The following is a 27,170-nucleotide window of genomic DNA, read 5'->3' as shown; positions in this document are numbered from 1 at the left end:
AAACAGACTTGAGAGAGACCAAGAGTGGCCCAGATCAGCATACAGCTCCCAAGCACGTGCCTGCACTGGCCTGACTCCAACTAGGTTCCGCCTCTGACAATTTCCATCACTTCTTAGCAGCATCATGAGACTTGAACATGTCAGTCTGAAGGGGGATAGGGTCAGCACAAGGGATACTTCCTATTCAAACCACAACAGCATGCACGGTTGGACATGGGTATTCTTGGCAGTACCAGGGAGCATTTAAAATGGGTGACAGAATGTTATGCTGGTCCCAGAAAGAATGTATAACGAGACTGGAGATGACTCAGATGGCAAAGTACCTGCAGCATAAAATGAAGGTCTGAGTCCGGATTCCCTATACCCATGGTCAAACTTGGAGTGATCCTTTTTATCTAGACCTAGTACAGAGCAGTGTGCAGAGGGGGATCCCTGAACCCTCCGGCTAGACAGTCTAGCCCATCAATGCCTGCTTCAGTGAGAGAACTTGTGTCAAAAAATAATGTGATGGTACTAGGGCCTGGAAAGACGGCCCAGTGGTTCAGGATAGTGGCTGCTCATTTAGAGAACTGGAATTTGGTTCACAGCACTCCTGTTTGGCGGCTTATGGTCTCAGGGGACCCAATGCCCTCTTCTGGCTTCTCTGGGTACCTGCACACATACGCACAGACACATGCATACATACACACAGAGACACACACAGGAATTTGAGGAGCACTTTGGCTTACCACCTGTCATAATATGAGCCCACTTCAATCCTCAAGTATTTCCTGATCCTGACATTTCAAAATAATGCTGAAGGTACAGTGAGGAGAGACAAGAGGAATGTGACTATATTCTCCCAGTACCTGCTCTGGGAAGGAAGACGCTCTCACGGCACAGTCAGCATTGGCTAGTGACATGGAGATACTAAGAGATGCAGACCAAACAAAAACAGCAGGTCTGTGATGCTGGCCGTGGTCTCTAGGAAAGGCCTCAGCTGGGGGATAGGATGAGGAGGACATAAAGGGCTGAGGGAGAGGAGATGCCATTCCTTACACAACACTGAAAAGATCCCAGTATCAGAAGCATCCATAGCTCAGATGGGAAGACCAGTGAGCGGGCTGTTAAGAACAAACAGGCTGAGGTCCAAAGCTGCTGGGAACCCAGTTGTTGAGGTTAATGGCTCTGACCTTTCCCATTTGTCAACAGACAAACAATAAAAGATATTTGAGATGATGAGCGGTATTGTTAAAACGGGCTTTGGAAGCCCAACTGGCAACAGTATGTAGAGTTGAGTGAAGAGGTATTTTAAGTATTGAGACTTCAAGGACCTTCAAAGCTGAGCGCTTATGATTCTAGAATACTAGAGTAAAAAAAAATAATAATAAAGTGGGGGGAGTGGGAATTAGGTGAGACTATTGCTGCAGGGATCCAAGGGAATGGATAGACGAAATGATACACTTATGAGTAATGGGATACATTTCTTTCCTGAACACAGACTCCCAAGAGAGGTTCATTCTCTGTGGCGGCATCACCTCTGGTCATTCCTGTATCCAACTCCCCTGGCCAATGCCACTAAGTCTAGTTATTTTACTGTTTAGCTCCAGCCCAGCAGGCATTCCTACAGGCAACTTTGCAAATCACAGGAAACACACCTAAAGTCATCAAGAGGAAGCAATTTTAACTAGTCCTCCCTCTTAAGAACCAGGAAAAGATTGTGAATGAAGAGGTCTGTTAAGCTGACTGACCCCACCAATTGGGTACACTGGGTACATAAAAGACAACTGGAAGATTATTAATAAAGGAGCCACATTTAAAACTCGGCTTTCGGTGCTGATTACCTCCCTGTTAGAGGTAATCAGCTTCTGCTACCCTTTCTTAGTCCACTTCCAGTTTGTTGACATAACTTTCAGCATCCCTTACTGTGGATGGGGCAAAAACAAAGAAAAAAAATCCCAGACACAGAAAACAATAAGCACTAGCTGCAGGCAAGCCCATTATTCGAATAACATAATTAATTATCATAATTTCCAGAACATCTTTACCCTGAAAGATACTTGGTTTTCACTTGTAACTAAAATGACCTTTCCCACATCTGTAATAAGCATCTGGTGACATTCTGCTTCATAAAGAAAAAAATGCATATTATAACTATAGCATCCAAAATTGGGATTCCAGTGTCTTTGTGTCCAATGAGTCACACAGAGCAAGCAGGTACTATTATGGGACTCAAGCTACATAAAATATAATAATAAACTATTGCCACGTACAAGCTAGTGGAGTTCTAATACAATTGAAAATGAACTTTGGTGGGGAACTAACAGTTAACCTTTGAGTGTGGAGGGAGGGAGACAGGGAAGGTACGGGAAGGTAAATAGTAGGCCTGTTCTAGGGCCATTCAGAACCACACCACACATCGAGATGACTCAAGAGGGTGAGATAACAGTGTTATGGAAGAATCTCCAGGTTCTCTCAGAAGATGGCACATAGGGAGGCGGTTATTTCTTATTGTGGTTATGGAAGGCTTGAAAGACAGGAATAATCAAGCTTGACCATTTATTTATTTATTTTTAAATAATTTATTTAAATTTATTTTATGTGCATTGTTGTGAAGGTGTCAGATCCCCTGGAACTGGAGTTACAGACAGTTGTGAGCTGCCATGTGGGCGCTGGGAATTGGACCCGGGTCCTCTGGAAGAGCAGCCAGTGCTCTTAACTGCTGAACCATCTCTCCAGTCCCGACCATTCTAATTTAAGTGTGTGTTAAGGTGCCAGGCTCATGGGCATAATTCGTAACAACAGCTAGCTGTGGCTTTACACCAGTTACAAAGTAAACCAAGGTGCTCAGGCACCACTGTCTGGAGAGCCTGTCCAAATGCTCTCAGACTTCACGGATTTGCTTAGCCCATTTATATGCAAGTGTCAAAGACATTCCAGGTGGATTCATATTAGCAACTAGACATGGAGCTGCACAGTTGGCATGCTCCAGATGTGTCAAATGCATACAATGGAAAACTGAGACGTTAATAGCCTCAAAATGTCAATCCTGGGCACCAACTCCTTTCAGTGCCGAGCAGTTGTTTGTCGTTTTATTTATATGCTGTGAATTTCTTTCCTTCCTTCCTTCATCATCTCCTCTCTCCTTCCCTCCCCCCTCCATTCTTCCTTCTTTCTCCAAGACAGGGCCTTGCTCTCCCACCCCCCTCTCTCTGTGTGTGTGTGTGTGTGTGTGTGTGTGTGTGTGTGTGTGTGTGTGTGTGTGTGTGTGTGTATTCTGGCTGGCTGAGAACTTCATATGTAGACCAGCCTGGCTTTGAACTCAGAGATCCTCCCGCCCCTGGCTCCTGAGTGCTAAGATTGAAGATGTGTGTCACCATGCCTGGCCTATGAATTTTCTTAAAGGACATATAGTACTTATCTTAGAGTCTGTTTTATTGGTTACATGTTTCTTGATTTATTATATAATTAGTCTTCTGAAAGCACATACACACACACATTTAAAAATAGAATATAAAACTGTAAACAAAGAAAGTCAGGTCCCACACAGTCCCCCTCCAAAGCCAATCTGTATTAACAGTTAGTATGCTTTTGTAGATGTCCGCATTGTGCATTAAGAAAGCTTGTCTACAATTTTTATAATAGAAAACTCTACATGAATGGTGAGTTAAAATGGGAGCATCATTTGCTGCTCCTAACTCCCTCCTAACTAAACGCTCCACGACAGTGAGGCAGTAGCGATCGATATTCTGGCTTTGTCCTTTTATTCTCAGAATACAAGCAATAGAAATCCCTTAAGTGACTTGGACAATCTGTGTATTAAACACTACAGTTCTCTGGGGGCATTTTTTGGATACTTGTTTATGACAGACAGCAGCCACAGTAGCCAATGAAAAGGCACTTGTATGAAGAAAAAAATACTTCCTGCAAATGGGATTCCCAGTGAGAGATCCACTGGATATCTCCACTTTGCTCTGTATGTGGCACTTGCTGCTGCTCTGCAAAGGAGTTAACAAGTCTCCTGCTCCTGGAGGGGTAGCTGTGAACCCAAACTGCTGGTGCCACAGGATATCTGACGAGTGAGGAGGTGTCTTTCCTGTTCCCCTCCAGTCAGATACTCTACATGCAGACAAAGCACCCCGAGGGGCCTGCATGAAAGAGGATGGAATATCCTGGGAAGGCTGCCACATCGTCTTCCCACGTCACTGTGGAAACATGCCAGGAGGACCAAGAGTGGCAGTGTACCTCCTGCCAAGCCGAGCACCCAGCGTACCAGGCAGAATGAGAGCTGATCCTCTCACCTGGTGAAAACATATTTCCTATGAAGGTCTTCAACCCCAATGAAGATGTGCCACTGAGTCAGATGGGAAGGAAGGGAGTGTGAAAACTGGTCCCAACTGAAGAGGTGACCTTTGGTTTAGGAGAGAGCATAGAACTAGACGGGCCGCTCAGGGAAAGCTGTGCACTTCCTGGGACAAGCCTGGTTTCCAGATGTGTCAGCTGGGCTTGGGAATCTGGACATAGAAGGGCCATGGAGTGGCAGTTCATGGCAGACACGAGTGATCTGCAACAATAATGGTAAGCTCTGCCTTTGTTTAAAGCCAATTAGGGGCTTGGGGAGCAAACTGAATGGGCTACGGTCCCACAGCTGGACCATGTCTTCCCAGGCGTGGTGCCACGTCACTGGCCATCAAATCTGTGAAGGCGCTGTCTCCTCATTTCTTCTTCTGGCGTGAGTCGGAACCCATAGGGTGTTGGGCCATTTCTGGTATTTCCTGCAGCGAGAAAGCGAAGAGGGAAATCACACACGGCCTATCCATCGTTCTGACATTTACAAGGCACCACGTACCCTAGGATTCCAAGAGGAGAAAACCAGCTGTTCTGGTGTCATCTTTATTTCAACATTAAAAAGACACATAAACATATTTCGATTGTAGCTGTCAATACTAATTTCAACGGAGTATATATTTCTTAGTGTGGTTCAGTCCATGAGCTTAATTTGATTCATTCTCAGCTTCTTGATACTCAGTCCACTTTGACTGTTTTCTTCTACCATGTTCCATAATTTCCATCAGTTAACCTCCCATGTATCTCAAGGGTTGCTTGTACCTTTTATGTCCAACTCAACTAACTCCTCCCTAGCCTACTCCTGACTATGCTGGCTAGCTTCTCCTGCTGAGCCCTGGGGTCTCCCCTTTCCTCCTTCTAACCTGCCTGTCTTAGCAGCCTGGGTATCAGAAGCACACCTGACTGAGACACCTGAGTCCCATCTTCCTAGAGAAGAAGGGCAGCACGCACAATGGCGAGCAGGAGCAGAGTTAACTGACCCAGCAGCAGTGACATAATGTCTCAAGGGATTCATGTTTTTTTAAATGCCCTTCTTAATCAACTCACCCCACTCAACACACACACTGTGCTAGCTGACAGACAAAAACACAGAGGCGATATTTAAAGGTCACATGACTGAGAGGGAGGTTCTTCAGTCTGTAGACATACTCCAAATATAGGCTGTGAGAGTCGAAGTACTTCAGTCAGTACATGGAGGCATTCTTTGAAGGAGAGCTATATAGTCTTTGATCTTAAACCCCAGGGAGGAACTTTCATACCCTCTATTGGACGCAGGTAAGTAGTTGACACCAAAACGCCTTTTCATTGCTGGATCTGCAAACCCACTGATGGGCTATGAATCTTCTTCTCATCACCTATCTCAACCTGAAGTCTCACTCTCTATTTCAACACCTGGCCAGCCCTGAAATCTTCCCCCAATACAAACTCCTCAGCCTTCAGACTTTCTCTGTTAGTTGTCCTCATTCGGTAGCTGCCACATTCTGCCAGACAGAGTGGCCATCTGTGTGCACCTCTGCTCCCTCCTCCCAGGGACAGAAGCTAAGGTGGTAGGGGACATCAATGACACTTCTCACCCCTCAGTACCTGGATCAGTCCCAAATACATAGCTGTTGTCAAATAAATATGGTGTTAACAGCACTTGCTTATGACTTCCAGAGGGATCGGTTATGACATCACCCATCACAGCTCACTCAGGACTGACAAGACTGATTCAGGGAGCAAAGGCTTTGAACTCCCTGGCCACATGAGAGGATGAGGATACTTGTTTTCTCTGAAGGAAAGCAAATGGGCATGTGCTCTTTCTTGCTCATTCTCTACGAATGGTTCTCTTCCAAAGACATTTCGTTGTTGTTCGTATCGACAAGGCAGATAACTGTCACAACTACAGCGAGGTGTCAGAGCTGATTTCTGAAATCAAGGGTTGAATAATCAGTTCGATCCATGACTGGAATTTTGGTTGTCAAAGAAAAGCTCACAAAAAGTAGCCAAGAAACTTTTGTGTGATCTTGTTTCTGCATTGTTACAGGGGCCCTGATGCTTACTTCTAACCAGTCCTTTCTTGTTGAGCTCGTAGGACGATGACCTCTTATGCCCGTGCATCCCTTTTTGACTGGAACAATTGAAGGGAACAGGGAAGGTCTTCTCCCCATGTTCATCCCTAATGATGAATCTTTTCTTTATGGCCTTTTAGTATACAGCAAAACGTATGTCACTGTCTTAACCTTGATTAAAGATGACAGTGAATGAATAAATACACTAAAAAACTTACACCATGACCATTTTATGAACCTTCAAGATTCAAAGTCTTACAGGATACAGTTCTTGCTGTTTTTATGAAGGAATTTGCCTTTGTTCAAAATGGTGAATTTTTGAAATGGCAAATACATGAATCAAATCAACACGAGTTTATTGCTTAACATTGTTTCATGTTAACTGGATCCAAATCCTACTTTGCTGTTTATGGCTGCTTTTAACAAGAGAATTCTTAATTGTACTTATGAACCCAGGCCAGTATTTGACAGCTCATTGAAGCTGGGCAAGGACTGTATTAGAATGAGCTGTGGTTAGAATCAGGAGCAGGCTCAACGTGGCAATGTTGCCACAGGACACGAACCAATAGAAGTGGAGAATGTCCTCCAACTCTCAAAGGAAACCAGTGTCCTCTCTTGTGTTTCTGTGACAGATGATCCACGATTGCCTTTGGGAGGACCAACTGTCTCATGATGGAAAGAGGAGCAAGGAGTCAGGGGGCAGACAGCGAGGGTTTCTCAGGTCCAGGGCTCAGCATAAGTTGGCAGTGTGCATGTTCTCTCTCTCTCTCTCTCTCTCTCTCTCTCTCTCTCTCTCTCTCTCTCTCTCTCTCTCTCTCTCTCTCTCTCTCTCTCTCGCTGGCTAGGGTTCCACAGGTCCAGTGCTCAACGTAAGTAGGCAGTGTATACGTGCTCGCTCTCTCTCTGGACCCATTTGCAGGGCATTCAAGGAGAACCCAGGCTTAGCCAACAGAAGAAATGCCACATGCTGAGTAGAAGAGACTCACATCCCTATCCACTCAGAGGTATGAAAGTCACTCCATTTATAGAGCCCTCTCAAGGGCTCCTATTTCACTTAGCTTTTGTTCCCAACCTAGTCATCTCAGTTCCACAGATGGCCAAGTAAAGGACAGTGGGTATTAGTAAGACATCTCAGGTCACCTGGCCAGTGCAGAAAGGAACAATACTTGAGCCAAGGTTTTCTGGCCTCTTATAACCTACCCAACTGCCATCACTTCTTAGCCATGGAACAAGTTAGACACCATACCTCCTTGCCACATCTGACCTTTCCACCCACACTCAGTGCTTCTCTTCATGGATATATGGGACTCACAGACACTTGAGCACAGAAACCCAGGCAAGTGCAGTGTAAGATGGCAACTCTTATGAGCCTCAGCTAATAGTAAAGATCCAGGTCAGGTCTACAATCCCACCTCCTGTTTCCTTAAATCCCAAAGCAAAGCAGAGCAGTCCAGTTTGCTAAGAGTGCCACAGCGCCACGGTCTCCATTAGCACTACAGCATTAACTAGGCATCACCTTCTGTGTATTGTGAAAAATCCTTCAAATTCAGTTTCTGGTAACAGCAAAGCTACCCTACTATCTGAACTGCTTATCCCAGGATCCAAACACTATGTCTCTCTGAATTCTACTGAGTTTTTAAGTGTTCACAAATCTCTGATACTCTGAGAGGAATTTTAAGTCGGCTGTCAGTCAGTCACTCACCTATTGCTTGCCATGTGTGCACTGTGGGTCAGCACGATGCCAGGAACAAAGCTCTCATCCACTGCCAACAATTTCCTTCATTGGCACTGACTTTTAGACACATTTCTGGGATTTCCGTCCACCCGCATCATCTATTACTCTCTGTCTTCTGGAACCTCAAAGAGATCAGGGTCCTGTAGGCATGTCTCCGAGAGCCTTATTCTCATGTTTCAGACATAGTCTCAAGTTGGTTAGGGATATAGAACAGGGCCTGGGCCAGCTTCAGGTAGGTGGAAGATGTCTCCAGTCTCATAATGGGAACATGCCGGTAGAGAATCAGGAGATGGCTTCCTGGGTTTGTCTGGGACTCATTGACATGCCCCAGATAAGATGCTTCATTAAGCAGACCCTGGGTAGTTTCTGTGTGAGGGTGGCTGCTGAATAAGGGGGATGCCTGCTTTCCACTGCTCTGTACAAGATTTCTACTCCTTCATTTATAGCAACAGTTCTCAACTTGTGGGTTGTGACCCCTTTGGGGTCAAATGACTCTTTCACAGATATCCCGCACATTTATAGTATGATTCATAACAGTAACAAAATTACAGTTATGAACAGTAATGAAGTAATTTTATGATTGGGGGTCACCACAACATGAGGACCATATTAAAGGGTCGTAGCATTAGGAAGGTTGAGAACCAGTGATTCATAGCTACATATCTTTGAGTGAGGGGCTTCCCTCATGTTGGTCTCCTAGTTTTTGAAACAGAATGGTGAGAGCAGCTCCCCTGTGAGCCCGTTAAGAGGACTGCAAGAGGCGGTGTGCACATATATATCCTGCTTAGCAACATGCAATGAACACCTGTTATATCTCTAACGCCATTAGGAATCATATTAAATGTCTGTATTTGAACTAACTCCATAACATATTAAGAAAATGAAATAGCAATATCAGTAACTTCTTAAAGAACAAGTCCAGTTATGTTTGCAGATGTTTTTAGCAGTGATTTGAACATGTATGGAGTTGTTAGCTACTAAAAATTTGCTGTCTAAGAAATAAATAGCAGCTGGGCGGTGGCAGCACATGCCTTTAATCCCAGCACTCGGGAGGCAGAGGCAGGTGGATCTCTGTGAGTTCGAGGCCAGCCTGGTCTACAGAGCTAGTCCAGGACGGGCTCCAAAGTTACAGAGAAACCCTGTCTTGAAAAACCAAAACCAAAAACAAAAAAAAAAAAAAAAAGAAATGAATAGCAAAAGGTAATTAACAAACTTCACTGAGCAGCACATTTTTGTAACACAGAGGAGCCTTTGGGCTGTTGGGAAAGCCCAAGTGTCCAGCATGAACCTTTCTTCCATTTAGTTAAATAATCACATATTGAACATTTCCAGGCGGCCTGGGTGAAATGGCCCTACTCTGAAGAGCCTGGTAAAGAATATTGGTATTTATGAGACTCACCCCCACTCCCATGTCCTTATAAATGGAGGTCAGACCCCAATCTTACTCAAAGAAACAGTGAGCATGCTTCAAGGGGCCCCGGGAACACTTCCTATTTAAGATGACTTAGCTCAATTACAGCTTCAGTATTGAGATCATACAATTTATTGATTTGTGGTGCTTGATGGAAAAATTCCAGTTTTCTACCCTTATGTATAATACAGTAATCTCTATATTTTATGGCTAAAAGAAGGGAAGTAATTTTCTTTAGGTAAGAATTGCTGGAGAGTGCTGAGAGTTCATGGCCATTTTCCCTACTGTTCACCACTAGTGTATATAGGGATGTTTAATTTCCTGGCATTCACAGATCTGCACATGAGCTGATAAGCACTCATGCCATTCAAATTATACTATGGAGAAGTCACAGGATGGGATCATATCCTTCCCTTAAAGTAGAGGGCTGAAGAAGGGAAAAGAAAGTACAAACTCTAAACAAACCCCTAGCATTCTGTGGTATATCTGCTGAGGAAAAAGGGCAGCAGCATGAGTCCCCTATGCTCTTTCAAGAATGTTACTTTATTAGAATTGCAAAGGCTCCTGAAAAGACAGTTGCTAAGTGATTTACTTACAAAGACCAGAAAGGTCTGGAAGAAACCCAGGTCTAAGAGCTTGAAAGATGATCTTTGAATGAGGGTAAAATGTTATTACCTAATTCAGAGTCATTAATTATGATATGATCTCTCTCTTTCTCTCTCTCAAAATAGTTTGGTCTTCACCCAAAACCACATGACTTTCATACCATGGAAGTTTCAAGATGGCTTGAAAGAAGGGTAACAGATAGTCATGATTTGAAAGAAAAACACTGATATTCTCATTGTGCCAATTAATCAAGCCAGCCAACCCCAAATCTCAACTGGCACCTGGGATCTCAGCCTGAAAGGCTTTGAGATGGCCCTGCTCTTACATGGTTCTCTTGCCTCCAGTTGGTTGGTGTTGATGCCATTTAATGGACATGAGTGACTTGGGATCAACAGGCTAGGAAGCTACTGAGTAAATGAACCTGTCAGGTGCCTGGTGTCATGCATCCTGTTTCTCAGAAAGAGTCAGCATGTGGTCTAACTCTGCTACATGCCCACCTAGGTATTACCAGCCTTCTCTTGGGAGTATATTATGTGATCAACTTTTATGAATAGAACATGTGGAACCAAACACATAGGTAGAAATACAGAAGCTCTCCAGAACTCAGAATACCCCACTGCTTCCTTCCAGAAGGGCATGTGCCTTCCTTGCATGTTTTACCAAGTTTCCAATATTCTAATTTCTTCATCCTTGGGTCTTTACAGCCATGTTCTTTTCTTTATTTTTTTATTAAGAAATTGTTTATTCATTTTATATACCAACCACAGATCTCCCTCTCATCCCTCATCCTGTACCCGCTGCCCTGCCTTCACCCCAACCCATCCCCTCTTCCAAAAAGGTAAGGTCTCCCATGGGGAGTCAGCAAAGCCTGTTACATTCAGTTGAGGCAGGTCCGAACCCCTCCACCCTGCATCAAGGCTGAGCAAGGTGTCCCACCATAGTTAACAGGCTCCAAAAAGCCAGTTCATGCACCAGGGATAGATCCTGATCCCACTGCCAGGAGCCCCTTAAACATGTTCTTCTCTTTAAAGCCTCTGGGTTGCCTAGAGTCTTAGCCTCCTCCCCTCCCCTTCTTCCAGATTACCCTGCTTCCTTCTCTCCCACCTCTTATTTCTGCGCTGATTTCTAATATGCAGGTCCATTTTCACCCACACCATCCATAAGAGAATTCATAAAAGTCAATCTGAATGGCTTTATCCTTACTTACTTTCTGTGAGATATCTTTTTATACTCTGTGAATATATGTTGTTCCCTTTGGTTAATAAATAAGCTGCTTTCGCCTAGGGCAAGGCAGCTTAGAGGCAGACAGGAAATCCAAGGAGAGAACAAGAAAGAGAAAGGCGGAGTCTAGGGAGATGCCAGTCTACCAGGAGAAGCAAGATGTGAAAGTACCAGTAGGCCATGGACATGTGGCAACTTATCGATAAATAGAAATGGGTTAAGTTATAAGAGCTAGCTAGCAAGAAGCTTGCCATAGGCCATACAGTTTGTAAATAAGATGAACCTCTGTGTGTTTACTTGGGTCCGAGCAGCTGCAGGACCTAGGGTGAGAGAGATCTGTCACTGCTCCTTTGGCAGTGTCCCGCAACTCATTTGGTCTCATTCAGTGCCCTGCCGCCACACTCCCCAAACATAAAAGTTACTCTTAAGTTTTTTTTTAATTGGAATATTTGTATATTTACAAAAACAAAATGGCAAAGGTAACAGAACATTCAAATCTGGTGATGTCAACACCTTATATTAGTAAGGTAATTTGTCAATACTAAGAAACGACCATCAACATATTACCACGAACTCAATTCCAGACTTCATTTGGATTTTTGCCAATTTCCCCAAGTTTTTGTTCCATGGTCCAATCCAAGAAATTACTCTTGGTTTGTGAGTATTTCTCAGTCATTCCTTGTTTCCTATGACCTTGGCTGCCTGGCTAGACACCCAACAGAAATTCCTCAGTTAGGTGTGCTTGATGGGTTGGCCTCTTGATTAGACTGAAGTTCCAACTTTTGACAAAGAAGATAAAAGCCACAGAAATAAAGTGGACTCTTTGTCCCGTCCCCCCCCCCCCCCCGGCACCAACAGAATGAGCTGCTGGTGCAGCTAACCCTAAGCAATTGGCTAAAGACTGTTTTGCCAAGTTTCTTTACTGTAGATTTTTGTTAAGATTGTATTTTTATCTATTTTATTTATGTGTATGTATATGCGTGTGTCTGTATGTGAGCATGTGCAGGTACCAGTAGAGGCCAGAAGAGGGTGTTGGATATGCTGGAGCTGGGGTTTCACAAGGTTTTTGAGGTGCCCAACATGGCTTCTGGGAATTGAATTTTGGTTCTATACAAGAGCAGCAAACACCCATAACCGCCAAGCTGTATCTCCAGACCCAGTCTAAAAACTTCTTTTGTGTTCCAAGAGGATAAAGCTTTGATCTTTGCTTGTATGAGTCCCCAGGATAAACTGGAAGTGGGTATTCCAAATGAGATTTGTCACCTGGTTACTCATGCTTGGGACGCTCAAGAAGAGGTGGAGTCACTGATAGCCTTCAGTCAGCTCTGATGTCCCAGGGCAGTGGTCCTGACTGTCTCTGCATTGTGACTTTACTAGGTAATTTGGTTCAGAAACGGATTTGGGTTTGGTGGGGTTGCCAGTGAGCCCAGACACTCAGAATTTACTGAAGCCCCGCTGACTGTGAAAATGATGTACACTGACCATTGTTACCAACCATCTTCCAACTGAAAATATCCAGTAGTACCTGCATTGGCCAGCAGGTGGAACCAGAGGCCCACAACACGGGGTCTGCAGCCTAGAAAACTAGGACACATTCCAGTCAGCAAAGCATTCTGCATTGCAAGCAGAGTAAGGGTCATTTTGAAACAGATGGGCTCTACAGAGGCTGCTGCACCGAGTACTGGGGAGCTGTTTACTATCTAGATGGTCTGCAGGTTATTTGCCAGAATCTAGCAGCTTCCACGTCACATCACAGTTCTTCCCGAGGAAAGGCTAACAGGGCACTGAGAGAGAGAACACGAATATAGGATTTCTCATCGGTTCCAAAGTCAGAATCAATTGTTGCTCTTGTGCATACGCCTTGTGGTTCTCACCGCTCCAGTCTGTAGCTCCCTTACAACCCTAAGTCCAAATCAGAAGGATGAACCCATACAGTTGTGGTGATTTGACCAGACCAGATGCAGTAACAGTAACAACAACACGTGATTTAAGCCTAACTGGTTCACATGTCCGCTCTAACCTGTGTCAGTTCCTGTTCTCACTGCTGCAACAACATTCCCAGCAGAAACGATGTAAGGGAGGGAGAATTCATTTGACTCCTGGCTTTGGAGTTCAGTGCAGGGCAGCTTGGCACCACATGCTTCAACAGAATATGGTAGCAAGAAGAGAATGAGGCAGAGGACCTTTAGCTCCTGGTAGACAGGAAGCAGAGCAGAGAAGAGCAGGAAGGGGCCAGGTCAAAAACACACCCCAGTCAACTACTTCTTTCAACCAAGCTGTACCTCATACTTTTTTGGTAGCTCCTAAGACTGCAAGCATACTGTAAATTCTGCAGTCAAATTACAAATCTGTCGAGATGTTAAACTTCTCATTTAGTAAGCAAACACAGAGGTGTGTGTGTTTTGCTAATCTGGGCATTTATTTTGTTAAAATTAATTAATTTTTATTTATGTGTATGTGTGTGAGGCTCTGTGAGTATATAGGTACCACTTGCATGCAGGAGCGGTCTCCAGAAACAGGCATTAGATTGCCTGGAACTGGGGTTACATGTGGTTGTGAGTCACCGTGTGAGTGCTGGGAACTGAACCTGGGTCCTCTGCAAAAGCAGTAAACCTTCCTAATGGCTGAGCCATCTCTCCAGGCCCAGATCTAGGCATTTCTTAATTCAAACACGTTTACAATCAAGATTGACCCTCACACACCTCCATTTACCCTTTCCCCAGCCCTCCTACCTGCTCAGGCCCCACTCCTTGTGCTAATCCAGAGGAATGGCAGATTGGAGGAAAGGAGAAAGAGAGAAAGGGAGGAGGAATGGAGGGAAAGATAGGGCCCTCAGCTCTACTGTGATAACGCCTGATATAGTAGTTTAGAGCGTTGATAGCTAAGGAAGGGGAGTCAAAGTGCGGTTTGACTGGGGGTTTTTCCTTGTGTAGCACTGGGCTAACTAGGACTTAAGGACAGAGTATTCCAAGAGATTTAGAGATCTGCAAAGCCCCTCCCACCCCCCAACACACACAATGGGTTTTGCCAGGAGTACTCATTGGCCTACCCTGTGATCTCACGTAGCTGCTGCTGTCTTGTCTGTTGGTGCAAGTTCATAAAGGCACCTGCTATGGACTGGATGTCTACCCCTTCGTCCCCTCAGTCCATACAATGAAGTCCTAACCTTCACTACGGTTGTGTCTGCAGGTGAAGCCTTTGGCAGGTTGTTAGGCAGAGCCTCTACAGTGGAGCTGGTGCCCTTGGAAGGGGAGGAAGACACCAGAGCTTGCTGTCTGCCACAGACACAACAGGGAGGCTATCACCCCAGGCAAGGGACCACACCAGAGCCCAATCATGTTAGCTCTTGGAACTCAAACAGCAGAAGCTAGGAAGCTTTGGAAATACCGCTCAGTCTGTTATGAAGCTCATGCATTAGCCTGGGCTCTACAGTTCTTGACACATTAGCAAACATCTGGGAGCAAGAAACAGACTGAGAGGTGAGATGTATTACATATATTTGATTGCACTGAGTGCTGTCTTAAAGGCCTTAAATATTCACACTATCCATTTTTTCAAATACCACAAGCCTGGCCAGTGCATAACTACATGTCCAGATGTACTGACATCAATGCATAATTATGGAAATGACCCCTGACCTGGGAAATTGTCCCTGACAGTCTTAGTGGACCAGGGAAGCATGGCGATGGTTCAAAGCCATCATTAAAGATAAAAGCCCCCTTGGGCATCCATCTCTTTTGCAGGTGGAAGCCTGGTGATGACAGTGAGGTAGTCAATCACAGGGCTGCCGGCCAAGGGCACTATGAAAGGACAGCCCAGGGCAGATCCACCCCAGGATAGAAACAGCTTCCATCCTACGGCCACATCCTCTGCCAGGCCAGAGCAACCAAGAAAGAAAAGCAAATCAGACAGGAGGATGGGGCTGGGGGTGGGGGCGGGGCGGCGCTGAAAACCAGCCAAAGGAGGCACTCTGTAGAAAGTAGGGTGTTCATGCCTTCAGAGTGGAAGACCTGGTGGGTAACCAGGAAGGGGAGGACGCCTCGACCCCATTTCCTTCCCAAGTGGATAAGCTGTGAGATAAGCAGCCTGAGAGGCCTTCTGGAGAAATAACACAAACAAGCCGGAGCCTTGGTCCTTAGTCCGTGGTCCCCAGAGCTCTGCCGTTCTTATGTGGGTCGGAATCAGTGCGGAACTGTGATGGCTAAAGCCAATTTTATGATGTGGTAAAGTATCTTAGAAGAAGGATGTGTTTCAGAGTGTGATGGCATTGAACCTAAATCTGCACCTACACCCCAATCTCTGTGTGGTCTTCTAGGTCTGATAAACCCACTCCCATTCAGAACCCTGACTCTGTGGACCATTAGACCTTGTGCATCTGTGCACATCTCTATGCATGCATGAGCATACATATGCATGCTCTTGCAGGTACTTGTGTCTGCATGCATGCATTCCATATGTATATCTTCATTATACCCAGACAGAGGTTTCCCTGAGACTAAAGCACAGCACTTTCAACAAACAAATCCTCCCAGGGGTTTCTCGGGCTCTTGAACTAGCCTGCCTCTAATTGCCTCAAGCTGGCTAGAATTAATCTCAAAAATGATTTTGAGGCAGGGCATTCTATATTATTGAGGTTTGACAATAATGAAAGTGAGTTACTCCTGAACACCTGTCCACCATTATCAGAAAAGCAAAGTTTACTTTATGAACAGAAAGTGAGAAACCAGAACCAAACTTTGTAAACTTAAGCCGGAACCCGACTCATCCCGGACAGCTGAAGGTATAGATGAGGGGAGGGAAAACTGCTCCTCAGCATTTTTGGAAACATCGAAATAAGTGGTTTGGTCCTATAAAGAGCTAGTCCTGGAAGGCCTCTCCCCAGTCTCAAAAGGAAACTAAACAGATTTGATAAAGTTTGTGAGGTATGATGGTGCACGCTGAACCGCAGCACCCGGGAAACAGAGGTAAGAAGTGAAGCTCAATCTTGGCTAAATAAAAAGCCCGAGGCCAGCCTGGTCTACATAAGATCCCATCTAAAAACAAAACTAAAACATTGGATCGAGTGTGGAAAGGAGAGTCTGTGAGTGGTATCCAGGTGATCATAAAGATTACAGTATTTCAGAGCAGGGAAGCTGAATTCCAGAAAGGAGACACATTTTTTTTTTTCCTACAAGCTGAGAGATATAACAGTGCCCCACCCCCCTCAACAGTCTGGTCAGGTTGCATGGCTGTCCTGCTTTGCTCTGCAAGTCATTTCATCCAGCAGAACTGGAACGTCACCTACCAAACCTGGAGTAAGCACCAGAAGTTGCTCTGTCGCTTCTCAGCTGTGGTGAGGAACCACACATCAAGTGTGGGGCTACAGACGACTTTGAATGAGCTTTCCCTTTATTTTAGACAAGTTCCTGTCTGATCCTCAACTTCCTTATTTGTACAATGCAGAAATCTAGAGAATACACAGCTGGATTCTGAAGACCAAATGAATTAAAGGAGTCTCTCACCCAACCTGAAGGAAATCCGTGAGGGTGAGACTTTTTGCCAGTAACGCCTTTTCCTAGCTGCTCTCTCTACAACACCTCCACCATTCATCCAGTCCCACAAGCCAAAGTCTTTCATACCCCTGATGTAGTCTCTACCTCAGCACCACTAAAGTCTGTGATTTCCAAGTGTGGTCTCACAGCCCCAATGGAGAGTCAGGTTTCAGCCCAGTGTCCTTATCTCACCATGTTGCTTTCAAAACCATGAATACAAGGCTCCCTTCCCCTTCATTTCCCTCACTCTGACCCGTGGCTCAGCAAAATGTTATTAATATTAAGTGAAAAGCTAGGAGGGTGCACAGAGAAGAGAAAGTAAATTGATACCAAGAATATTTGAGTTTAAAAAAAAGAGAACAGAGTCGGACATGGTGGTGTATGCCTTTAAAGCCAGTACTTGGGAACCAGGTGGAGTGCTGTGAGATCCAGATCAGCCTGGCCTATGTACTGAGTTTGACCCCAGCCAGGGTGACATAGTGAGACCTTTTCCCAAGAAAGAAAACAAAACCGATGGTCTGGAAGAAGCTTAGGGTTTGTTGCTGCAAGTGCAACATTTTCCAAGATTTCCTTTGGATCTGAAGACAGCAGGCAAGGGCCTCTGACTTGGCTAAAGGCCCACACCTGCTTTCAAGATTTAGGGTCCAAAAATTAAGGGCAGCAAAGCCCCAGTGAGGAGCTCTGCCAACATGACTGATGTAAATGGAATGCGATTCTGTGAGTCATTTGTAGCTTTAAATACTATAGAGAAAAGAATTTGTACAACATGCCTAAACAGCCTGCCTTTGATGTGGTGAACTCTTTTAAAAACACATTGTTCAAATTTATGCTAAAATGCAAAGCCCTCGTGTTTACAATGGTGTTATTGGAGGAACACAGCAAAAGAGTACAACTGTTAACTTTAAAGGCAAGATGTAAAACTTCAGAGCAATAGGGCGATTCCCAGTGAGAATTACAAGCTGTTAAACCTCAAAAGGCTTCATCAGTAAGCAGTGAATGCTCTTGATGCATCTTGGCCTGAGAGGGGGTTGCTCTTTATATAATTTTGGGTGCACTGCTTTTATCAGAGCTTTTGCTTTTACCTCAGATGACAACCATTGTGTACACAGCCCCCACCCCCAACCAGTGTTGTGTTGGATCATGTTAATTATGCTGTAGGGCTAGGGCAGTGTCTCAAGGGTCACCATTGCTCCTGGGGCAGGCTACAAATTACACATAATGTACTGCACTGTAAGAGACACTCGGTGAGCCAGGCTAGCCTTTCCAAAACAAAACACCAACATCCGAGTCATTTTATTATAAAAACCAGAAGGGAATTCTTCAGGATTATAAACATCTGAAGACAACTTTCTCATGAATTCCAGTCAGCTATTTTGGATACATAGGGGGCGGGTAAAGCCGAAGAACAATGCAAACACATTTTACATTCTTGTTTACTGAGGAGGAGGTGGGGGCAATCATGAAGGCAAGATCACATTGAGTACGAAACAAAATGAATACAGAGTAAGCTGTAGGCAGAGTCCAGACACCAGACACACAAGTCCCAGTGACAGTTCTTGACCCTGTAGGCTCATTCTGAACAAAGGTACAGGAGTACATAACTACAAAAAGCCAGGAGCCAGACTTACCATAGCCTCATAGTATTCCAGGTCCCCATGTCTTGTACCAAGCACCAGGTCTCCTACCATGACCTTGTTTGAGGTGTCTTAGAAAAAAGAGGATGAATCTTCAAGAGGACAGGTGGGGTACCCTAAAATGAAGCCTCAGGTTTCATACATAAAGGACTATCAAGGTAAGATAGGATCATGGGAGCAGAATGGTGGTTGAGGATTAGCACAGTCTTCATGCCTCAGAGACCAGGTGTCTGCATACCAGGGGCCTGCAATGGCCTGACTTTGTGTTGAGGAACAGTATTGAACTCTGAAAACCACCTCAGTGTCCAACACAGCACAGAGAGAGAAAGGCAGAGGGGAGTATGAGGTGGTTGAGGATCATAAATCTTGATCATGTGTCACAAACTGTCACAGTACTGGACACTGCTCCTTCAATGTAGCTGCATGTCAAAGCAACGGAAGCCAGCCTTATGTTGGATTGACAAAGTCACTGAGTAGACATCCTCCATTTTTCCCTGACTGAGGTACCACTAGGGTAGGCGTGGGCACCTGTAAGTTTAAGTATGACCAGGGGATATCGATGAGGTAATGGACAGGGGATCTCTAGCCACATTCCAGGATGAGAACACCATTTAAAGCTCTGTGACCCATGCAGTAGGACCAGTACTGAGATGCATGTATAATTTTTGGAGCTTCCTGAACCACACAGGCCACTAGGCAAACCTTTGTCTTACAGATGATAAAATGGAGTCAGTGTTAAGAATTCATACAGGTAGCTCTGATGGTGTTTGAAGTGGAACCAGCTCCCTTGACCCCCTGGTCTACAGTGATGTATCTCCAACCACCATCTTTAACAGCATGTGCTCAACAAGGGTTCAAGAGAAGGGGGGTCACTAAGCTGTAGTCTTGCTCATGTGGCCCATAGCCTGTTAGAACAGTGGCTTCCCTTTGAGGTCAGATCACAAATACTCAAAAGTGCAGCTGGCAGGCAGTTAACCTTCTACCAAACAAGCCCTTAACTGATTTTTATCTTTTCCTCTGATTCACATGAGCAAAAGGCTTAGGTAATCCCAAACCAAATTCCAGCCTTCCATTTGACAGTAAAGTATGCTTAGAGCTGCAGTGAAAAAACAAGGTTTGAGAGGCTCAGGATGCTAATTACCTAAATCCATACACTCAGTGCTGTGGGAAAGGGAGCCATGGATGAGGAAAACATTGGCCATGCCTCAAGGCTCTGAAACTGGACAAGGAAGTGGGCTTGAGAAAATTCCATGGGGCAAGCCAGGGCTCGAAGTCCTTCTGTCGCCTCAAATAGACAGACCCTTCTGCTAAAGGTAGGCCAGACAGCCAAATGAAAACTCTTAGGAGTGGACAGCTGGTTGGATAAATAGGTAAAGCCATAGGCTCAAGATAGACGATGCTAACTTATTGGTCTATAGTTGTCCACTCCAGCTCAGAGAAATACTACAAGAAAGCACGATCAACCAATTCTGCCAGTGATAGAGGCAGGTCAAAGGTCTTCCCATAGTGTTGTTACTCATTTATATGGTAACAATGAATGAAAATCAAGGTCTGGCCCTTGAAAGAATGAAAATCTCTGCAAGTAAACAAGTCAGACATCAAAGTCCCTGCTGACGGAGTTGGGCAGGGAGAGAGTAAATGTGAGAGGTTAGGTTCTAGAACCGTTTGATGAAACAGTCCTGTGGGGGCAGAGCTTCAATAAATAAGCACTAATCTTCAAAGTGGGGACGTTTCGAGTTAACGTCGAAGCAAAGGAAAAGGCAGAATACAGAGTGAACTTGAAAAACTGTCGCCTTCCCAACATCCTCTGTTAGTGGAGCCAGGCATCTCCCCTGCCACACTCACCCACAATGGTCACCAGCATCTCTAGCACAAGAAAACACATCAGTGATTCTCTGGAGTAATTGCTGCCTCCAATTGATTCTAGGAAAATCTCCTTCTCTCCCAGGGCGAAGATATACTTTGGGATTCCTGTCACTAATTAAGTGGTCTAGATACATTTATAAAAAGATCATCTGAGGACTGTTTTAGGAACACACACATTGAGGTGCCATGTAACATGTCAGTCAGTGATGGAATGTTCACATGTGATCGCACCTGACAGCACTCCCATAAGATTACATTATCTAGCGATAGGAGCTCCACCCGGTAAGAGCACACAGACCAGGAACTGCCGGGAACAAGTCAAGTCTGCCCTACGTGTGCGGTGTCACCCCTGCCGGTCTTCAATAAAGGTATGTGGAATGGCTGAATCCCAAAGAACTTTCATGACGGAAGGGAAAGTCCCCTCATTTCCAACTCCTGCCTTGACCAAACACTTGGACTCTGAAGCAGCCCCGCAGACTTTGAGTTTAGTCATCCACAGAGGCTCGGCATAGCCACCAGTGTCCTTTTCACACGTGGACCTGCTTCTAGGGAACAAATGATGCTGAGGACGGAAAGGATGGCTCTTCCACTTACGCTATCCATGCTTCTCTTTCTTCCTCACGTTTAGTCTCCTTGTGTCCTTTTTTCCTAAGCAACAGACTTTTCCTCTGGCTTTCTCCATCATGTTCACATTCTATAGCTCTGAAGGAAGGCTACAGAGATTCTCCTTTGTCTTTTCATAAATACGTCACACTCCATGACAAATCTAGAATTATAAATCAAACAGGCAAAAAGTGCCTCTTTGATTCTGCCAAGCAACTTATTTGAATATTCAACTATCACTAAGAGTCACATTTATTCCACGAATGTACGGCAAGTCAGAGTAAACTATAGCAACAAAGGAGAGAAAGAGTTGATTATGACTGGAAAGTAGCTCTTGCATCATAAAAACAAGAGCTCCCCAAATTCTGTAGTCTCCCTCTCTGTGTCGCCGCTGTCATGGAAATGGTTTGAGAGAGGACAACAAGAGAATCAGAGGACTACAGCAGCTGTTCAGACAGGGTCTCTGTGTACAACAGACCAGTCTGAAACTTGTGACCCTCCTGCCTCAGCCTCCCGAGTGCTGGGATTGCAGGCGTGTACCAGGGCATTCCCCACTACAGTTTGAAATGACAGTTTGTGGAATGTCCTTTTAGCATCCCCACGCCTGTAAAATGAAAGGGGAGCTAGATATTCAGAAGACGATACATGCATCGGTGTGAGACCTCATGCTCCAGCTGGTCCCTTGCTTGTCATTTCTTGTATTCTTACCTTGAGCGTGTGGTCATCAAACAAGGGTGACTAAGCACTTGCCTAGGCTCTGTCACAGGATGAGGGAAACTGGAATGGAAGGGCAAGAGCTGGCTTTAGCCACTGCAGGGACAGTGTTGGGGGACTATGGGTTTTTGAAAAGCATATGAAAATGCTCAAGGCCTATAATAATTAGTTGACTCCAAAACAAAGAAACTATGAAAAAAAAAAGTAAAAGGCATTTAATTAAATGCCTATGAAAAACACCATTTCGGCAATTTATAACTCAATTACACATATGGTTATGTATGTTTGTGTTCTATATATTTATACTTTAAATTTGTATTTAAAGACTAAGGATGGGATTGCATAGGTTTTAATATACTAGAAATGACATGGAGTGGGCTTCTCAAATTCCACAAAGACCCTCAAAGTTTCCACGTGTTGGGCAGGACGTCTATAACACTTATGAAGATTACAGTCTACTGGAGGCAGGTGCCTGTCAACAGCCATAACTGCCTTATGAAATATCCAGGAAAGTATATCTCAACTTCCTTGTAAAAACAACCCTAAACAAAAACCACAGCTACATAGCACTCAGGAAAGGCTTAAGGACGAACACTTAAAAAGTAGAGGCCTGCAGAGCCCAAGCAAAAAGTGTCAGCTGGTTAACACTGTCCCTGCAGGTGGCAGATTCCTCCGACAGAGGCACCTGCCTGCCCACACAGGCAGTCAGTGTTGGTCTAAGGCTCAGTCATACCCCAAACATGGCTGCTCTACTGCCCTGTGCAGTCAATAGTGTTCTTGATATACAAGCCCTCACCTGGATGCACAGGCACAGGCAAAGCCTGGCCCATATCATGAGACTCCAAAGACTTTCTTTTTAAAGCTTCTTTTAGTTAAAAGAAGAAAAAAAAAAAAAAAAGGAAGGAGAAGAAACCGCTTTTCAATTAGCTTTGGCCAATAGATTGCACTTTCTATTTGCTCTGAGAGTAAGAAGCTGGAGATTGCTCCTAATTCAATTCTATTTCTCTCCTTTGTAGACATTTTTTATCAAACTCCTTAATCCTCCTGGCTGGCAATGGCACGAGGTAAAAGAAGAGAAGGAACTCAATTTTGAAAAGAAAGGATCACGTGACAAAGCACAGAAACAGGCCTTAGGAGGCAATTTGATTTCATTCTTCTTCCTTTTCTTCCTTCCCTGGAGGCCTCTTCACGGTGCCCATGTGGGGAGCAGGGTGGGAGAGGGCTGGGAAGGTGATGTGACCAGGTTAAAAGTAGCCCAGGATACGGCGTGCAAAGTTGAAGAGGGTTAACAGTCCCACAAACAGACCCCCAACTGCTCCCAAGTCCCGTGTCAGTACACCAGACCTGTGGGGCCCAAGCTCCCTTGTGCCTTCATCATGAGATGTGTTGAGATGATGCACAGTGTGTCAAACAAGAAAACAAACCAAGAAAAACATGAGCTCTGCGAAGGATGCAAATCTACTAAAAATACATTTAGGAGACTTCAAACGTGAAGTCACATTTACAAAATAACTGCTTAATGACTTAGCCAAAAAATGATTCAGGAACACATGGATTAAATTCCCTTCAAAACACGCATGGCTTTGCAAACTAGGGGAGAGACTTGCTTAGCGGAGTCAGCTCAGCTGATAGGGCACAGCCCTGGGAGAAAGAAGTCTCTGCCATGCCTTTGCTGGTACTTTCTCTGGTGACTGTAGATTGGCCACAGCAGTCACTACCTAAACTTGGAGCAGGCTCCTTGTAAACGTTGAACTCTTTTCCTAGTTTTAGGCAAAGGGGTCAATGCATAATAATAAGCAAGTCTTCCCTCAAAGGGAAATTTGCCTTGTCTTAGGCCCAAAGCTTTGCAATAACTGGATATAGACTAATACATAGGCTGCTCACTCAGTTTTAGTCATTAGGACCTAATGACAAGAGAATGCTAGCTCATGTTTTCTTCCTTGACTGAGGATGCATACTTCACACAAAACTTTTAACAAGAATCTGTTTTCCCATCAGCCTTTTCTCCAGCACACCAACTTCCAGTTTACATCAATATAACATCGCCACCATCATTGCCATAAAACATCATCTTATTGTTTCTTGGTGAAAAGTCCTGACAACGACTGAACCTGTTTCTTGAGATGAGAAAATGGAGAACTAGAGGTCAGAGAAAGGCTACCTAGCAAAAGCAGCCGGTCCCGACCCCTGCTGTCCTTTCCTGCCCAGGCATTTTTTTCATTGTTTGCTCTGGTTAGTTTTTAGGCATCAAGCTGTCTAGCATATCTCCTCTCAACTGATGACTCCGCCAGTCTTCAAGGACCAGAACAAACCCAAATCAGGATGTTGCTGTGCAGGTATCTGATGGAATGTTTAAAGTCCACAACTGGTGATCTCAAAGAGGTTACCGTAGGCCATCTGGATGGGCCCGAGTGAATCAGCTGAAAGGTCCAAGAGAGCAGCAGAAGGCATTGTATCACATACTCAATCTTTAGCCACATCTGACAACTCCGGCCTGCCAGAGTGGTCTACCCTCTGGAATTTGGACTTGCCGGCTCAGCTCCCACAACTGCGTAAGCCAGTTCCTTGCAGTAAGTAACTCCTGATACCATCTCCCCCGGCTCTGTTTCCTGGTTGAACTTTGACTGACACACTAGATACTCGTCCCTCTGTGTTCCTCTTCTTTATTTCATTCTTATACCACCCCTTGCTTACTGCTGGCACTGTAACTTTTTTTTGTAGGCAGCCTTACACCTCAGATGCTCTTGTAAACACACAGCACTTAGTCTTACATATGAATAAGCTAGAAGAATAAAATCACATTATGTAAGAGCAAGACAAGATGGTGTGGAACGCTCCCCAAGGACCAGTAAACCTCACAGAATGCTCACAGGAAATAAGCTCAGTCAACGTGAGTCACAGGCCCAGAGGTCATGTCACCAAGAAGCTATTAATGTCAGCTACAGATAGGCGATTGTTCGTCTCTGTGGCGAAGGGCAGTCCTTTAAATGGAGAACAGTGAATAGTTCTAGGCCCCGGGTCCTGACCAGTGACCATATCTCTCTTTACCTTTGCTTCCTGTGATTGTGACTACCCTAAACCCTCTATAGACACACTGCCAAGTACCGCATCGGCACATACTGCACCCATACCTAATTTAAAAAAAAAATCACTCTTTTACCATTATAACACATTTATCAAGCTACAGAATAATGACTTCTAATGACTTCTCAAACAAGTTGCCAGGTTATGGATCGGAGAAGTGGAAACAGAATACAATAAATTTTAAGGGATGCTGAAGCCAAGACAGGTAGAAAGTTTTAGGTGGGGTAAGAACTTTCAACTCCAGACATTCAATCTAGGCTGATTTATACAAGGCTTTTTACTAACTCGACGGGTATTTAAGAACCCCTTTGTTACCAGATCATAAGATAACACTGAAAAAGTTTCATAGAAAGTACACTTGGGACACGCTGACTCATACGCTTATTATGTGGCATTTATGGCATATGCTCTTGGGGCTCTGGGGCCCCCTCACAGAGACTGCGTCCACCTCCTGGATCTAGTTCCCAGAGCAACTCCCAGATGAGTGGATAAGCACAGTATGATACTCCAGCCAGACCCACCACATCAGGAGCTCAGGGTGGGGCCTAGCAACGGTTCCTAAACTATGGTGTGGATTCCCGACTAGCCCGCAGAGCTTTTGGCTAAGCAGGTCTGAGCCAGGGTTTACACATCCAGCAAATCCCTGGGTCACACTTTGAGAGCCAGTACTCTAGATCTACATTCTACAGTGGAAACTGGGGCCAGGGCTTTGTAAATTTAAGTGATCTTTAATTGTGTATGTATATCAGTTGTCCTTTTGTACTAAATACATTCTCAGGGCTCAGCACTTTTGGCTGCCATATTGGATAGCAGAGACACAAATGTCCCTCACTGCAGGAAGCCGTTGTGGGGGGAGTGCCACCCTAGAGCTACTGGGGATCCCAACCCCTACGCCTGAGGGAATTCCTTCCATAGGCAGTCAGGCACTGCAAAAAAAGAGAAAGCTGCATGCTGAAGAGCCCCAGGAAAGGCAGCCTAAAGAACATGCCACTGTGCTCATCAGCTCCTCACCCACATGAGCAGCAGCAGCAGCAGCAGCAGCAGCAGCAGGGATCAAAGCAGGAAAAGCTAGAAGCAGAAGCAGGGGCCCTCGCTGGCCATTGTGTTTTCTTTTTATTCTTTAACCAGGCTTCAGATTAGGACCTGGGAACTCAGAGCCTCTCAGAGACGGATCAAGAGACAAACACAGAAATTGCATCACGAACCAGTACTGATCTGTCTTTTGAAATGGCTCATCAAAGTTATTGCTTTCTTCCACAATGAAAAAGTTACCCATTGGTCATCAGTTCTCTTCTTACCAGAACTGTCAGGGGGCTTTACAGCTCCGGACTTAGTCTTCTAGGATCCCACTCTTTCTTCTCAGTTTTTTTCTTACCCTCTTTCAGTACCCCCTTCCCCGCTTAACCCTGCTTTCCTTTCTAACCGGTCAGCATCTGCCCCAGGACTCAGCCCATGAGCCTCCTCTGTACTCCCTTGGTGATTTTAAACATACCTACGAGCTTAAATTATTTACACCATGGTGGTGTGGTTAAAAAGCACATCTCTAGATCACAACTCTTTCCCAGCCTCACACCCAACCACCCATTCACCATCCCCATGTGGAGCTCAGATAGGTCTCTCAGGATATATAAATCGAAGATCACCTCCTCCTACAGACCTGTTCTTGGTCCATGTGCATGTTAATGATGACAACTCCAGTCTATCAGTGGCTTTGGTCCAATACCTTAGGCACTCGACATGTTACTTTCAGTCACAGCCACTCTCTAAAAGCCCTTGGGCTCTGCTCCCCAGTCCATCCAGAAGTAGAGCCCCTGGCACCTCCTCCTCTGTGGCCAGGTGGGGATCACCCCCTCTTATTGCCTGATTTCTGCTGTGGACTCTGAAGTGGCCTTTCCGCATCTGTCCTTGATAGCTGTACCCACTTCCTAGGGCTGCCCCCAGCAAATTATGACCAATGCAGAATCTGAAAACAACAGAAATTTATTTCCATTCACATTTGGAAGCCACAAGTCCAAACTGAGGGTGTCAGTTGGGTTGGATTGGGGCACTGGGAGTCCTTTGGATTCCTGGCCTCATGCCCATCACCGTGCTTTACCTCTCTCTTCATGTGACCCATGCCTCCACGGGTGTCTCCACCTTTTCTCTCTTTTATCAGGCCACCTGTCATGGGATTTAGGGTCTACACTAACCCCGGATGATATCACTCTGAGAACTTTGACTATTTCAAAGATACTTGCTGCACATACATGCACACTCAGAACTTCTGGGTGGAGCAGCTTCTGAAGCGACCGTTCAACCCATTGTGCCACGGTGCGGATCATTTCAACCCAGCAGCCCCCTGCAATCCTTTTGAAAGGTGGGTGCTCTAAGGGCGCCCATCTCTAGGGA

The 27,170-nt window shown here is 45.1% G+C and overlaps 1 protein-coding gene across 8 annotated transcripts in view; it reads right to left on the bottom strand.

Moving 5' to 3' along the window:
• Positions 1-27,170, bottom strand: part of Rhbdd1 (rhomboid domain containing 1) — a 171,458-nt gene that overhangs the window by 12,832 nt on the left and 131,456 nt on the right. Inside the window, exon 7 of one of the 8 annotated variants that reach the window (XM_052750031.1) lies at positions 2,525-4,754. The exons of 6 other annotated variants lie outside the window; for them this stretch is intronic. In XM_052750031.1, coding sequence (XP_052605991.1) covers positions 4,660-4,754 — 95 coding nt within the window. In that variant the 3' untranslated portion in view covers positions 2,525-4,659. Of the gene's footprint in view, positions 1-2,524; positions 4,755-20,901; positions 21,148-27,170 lie in introns of those variants that run through there. One more of the 8 variants, XM_052750032.1, reaches the window with a different exon arrangement.

Source organism: Peromyscus californicus, unplaced genomic scaffold (genome assembly GCF_007827085.1).
Source record: "Peromyscus californicus insignis strain IS unplaced genomic scaffold, ASM782708v3 Scaffold_21__1_contigs__length_65335640, whole genome shotgun sequence".
NCBI classification, from domain to species: Eukaryota; Metazoa; Chordata; class Mammalia; order Rodentia; family Cricetidae; genus Peromyscus; species Peromyscus californicus.
The sequence above is the reverse complement of the archived record's forward strand: the minus strand, read 5'-3'. Positions and strand labels throughout refer to the sequence as shown.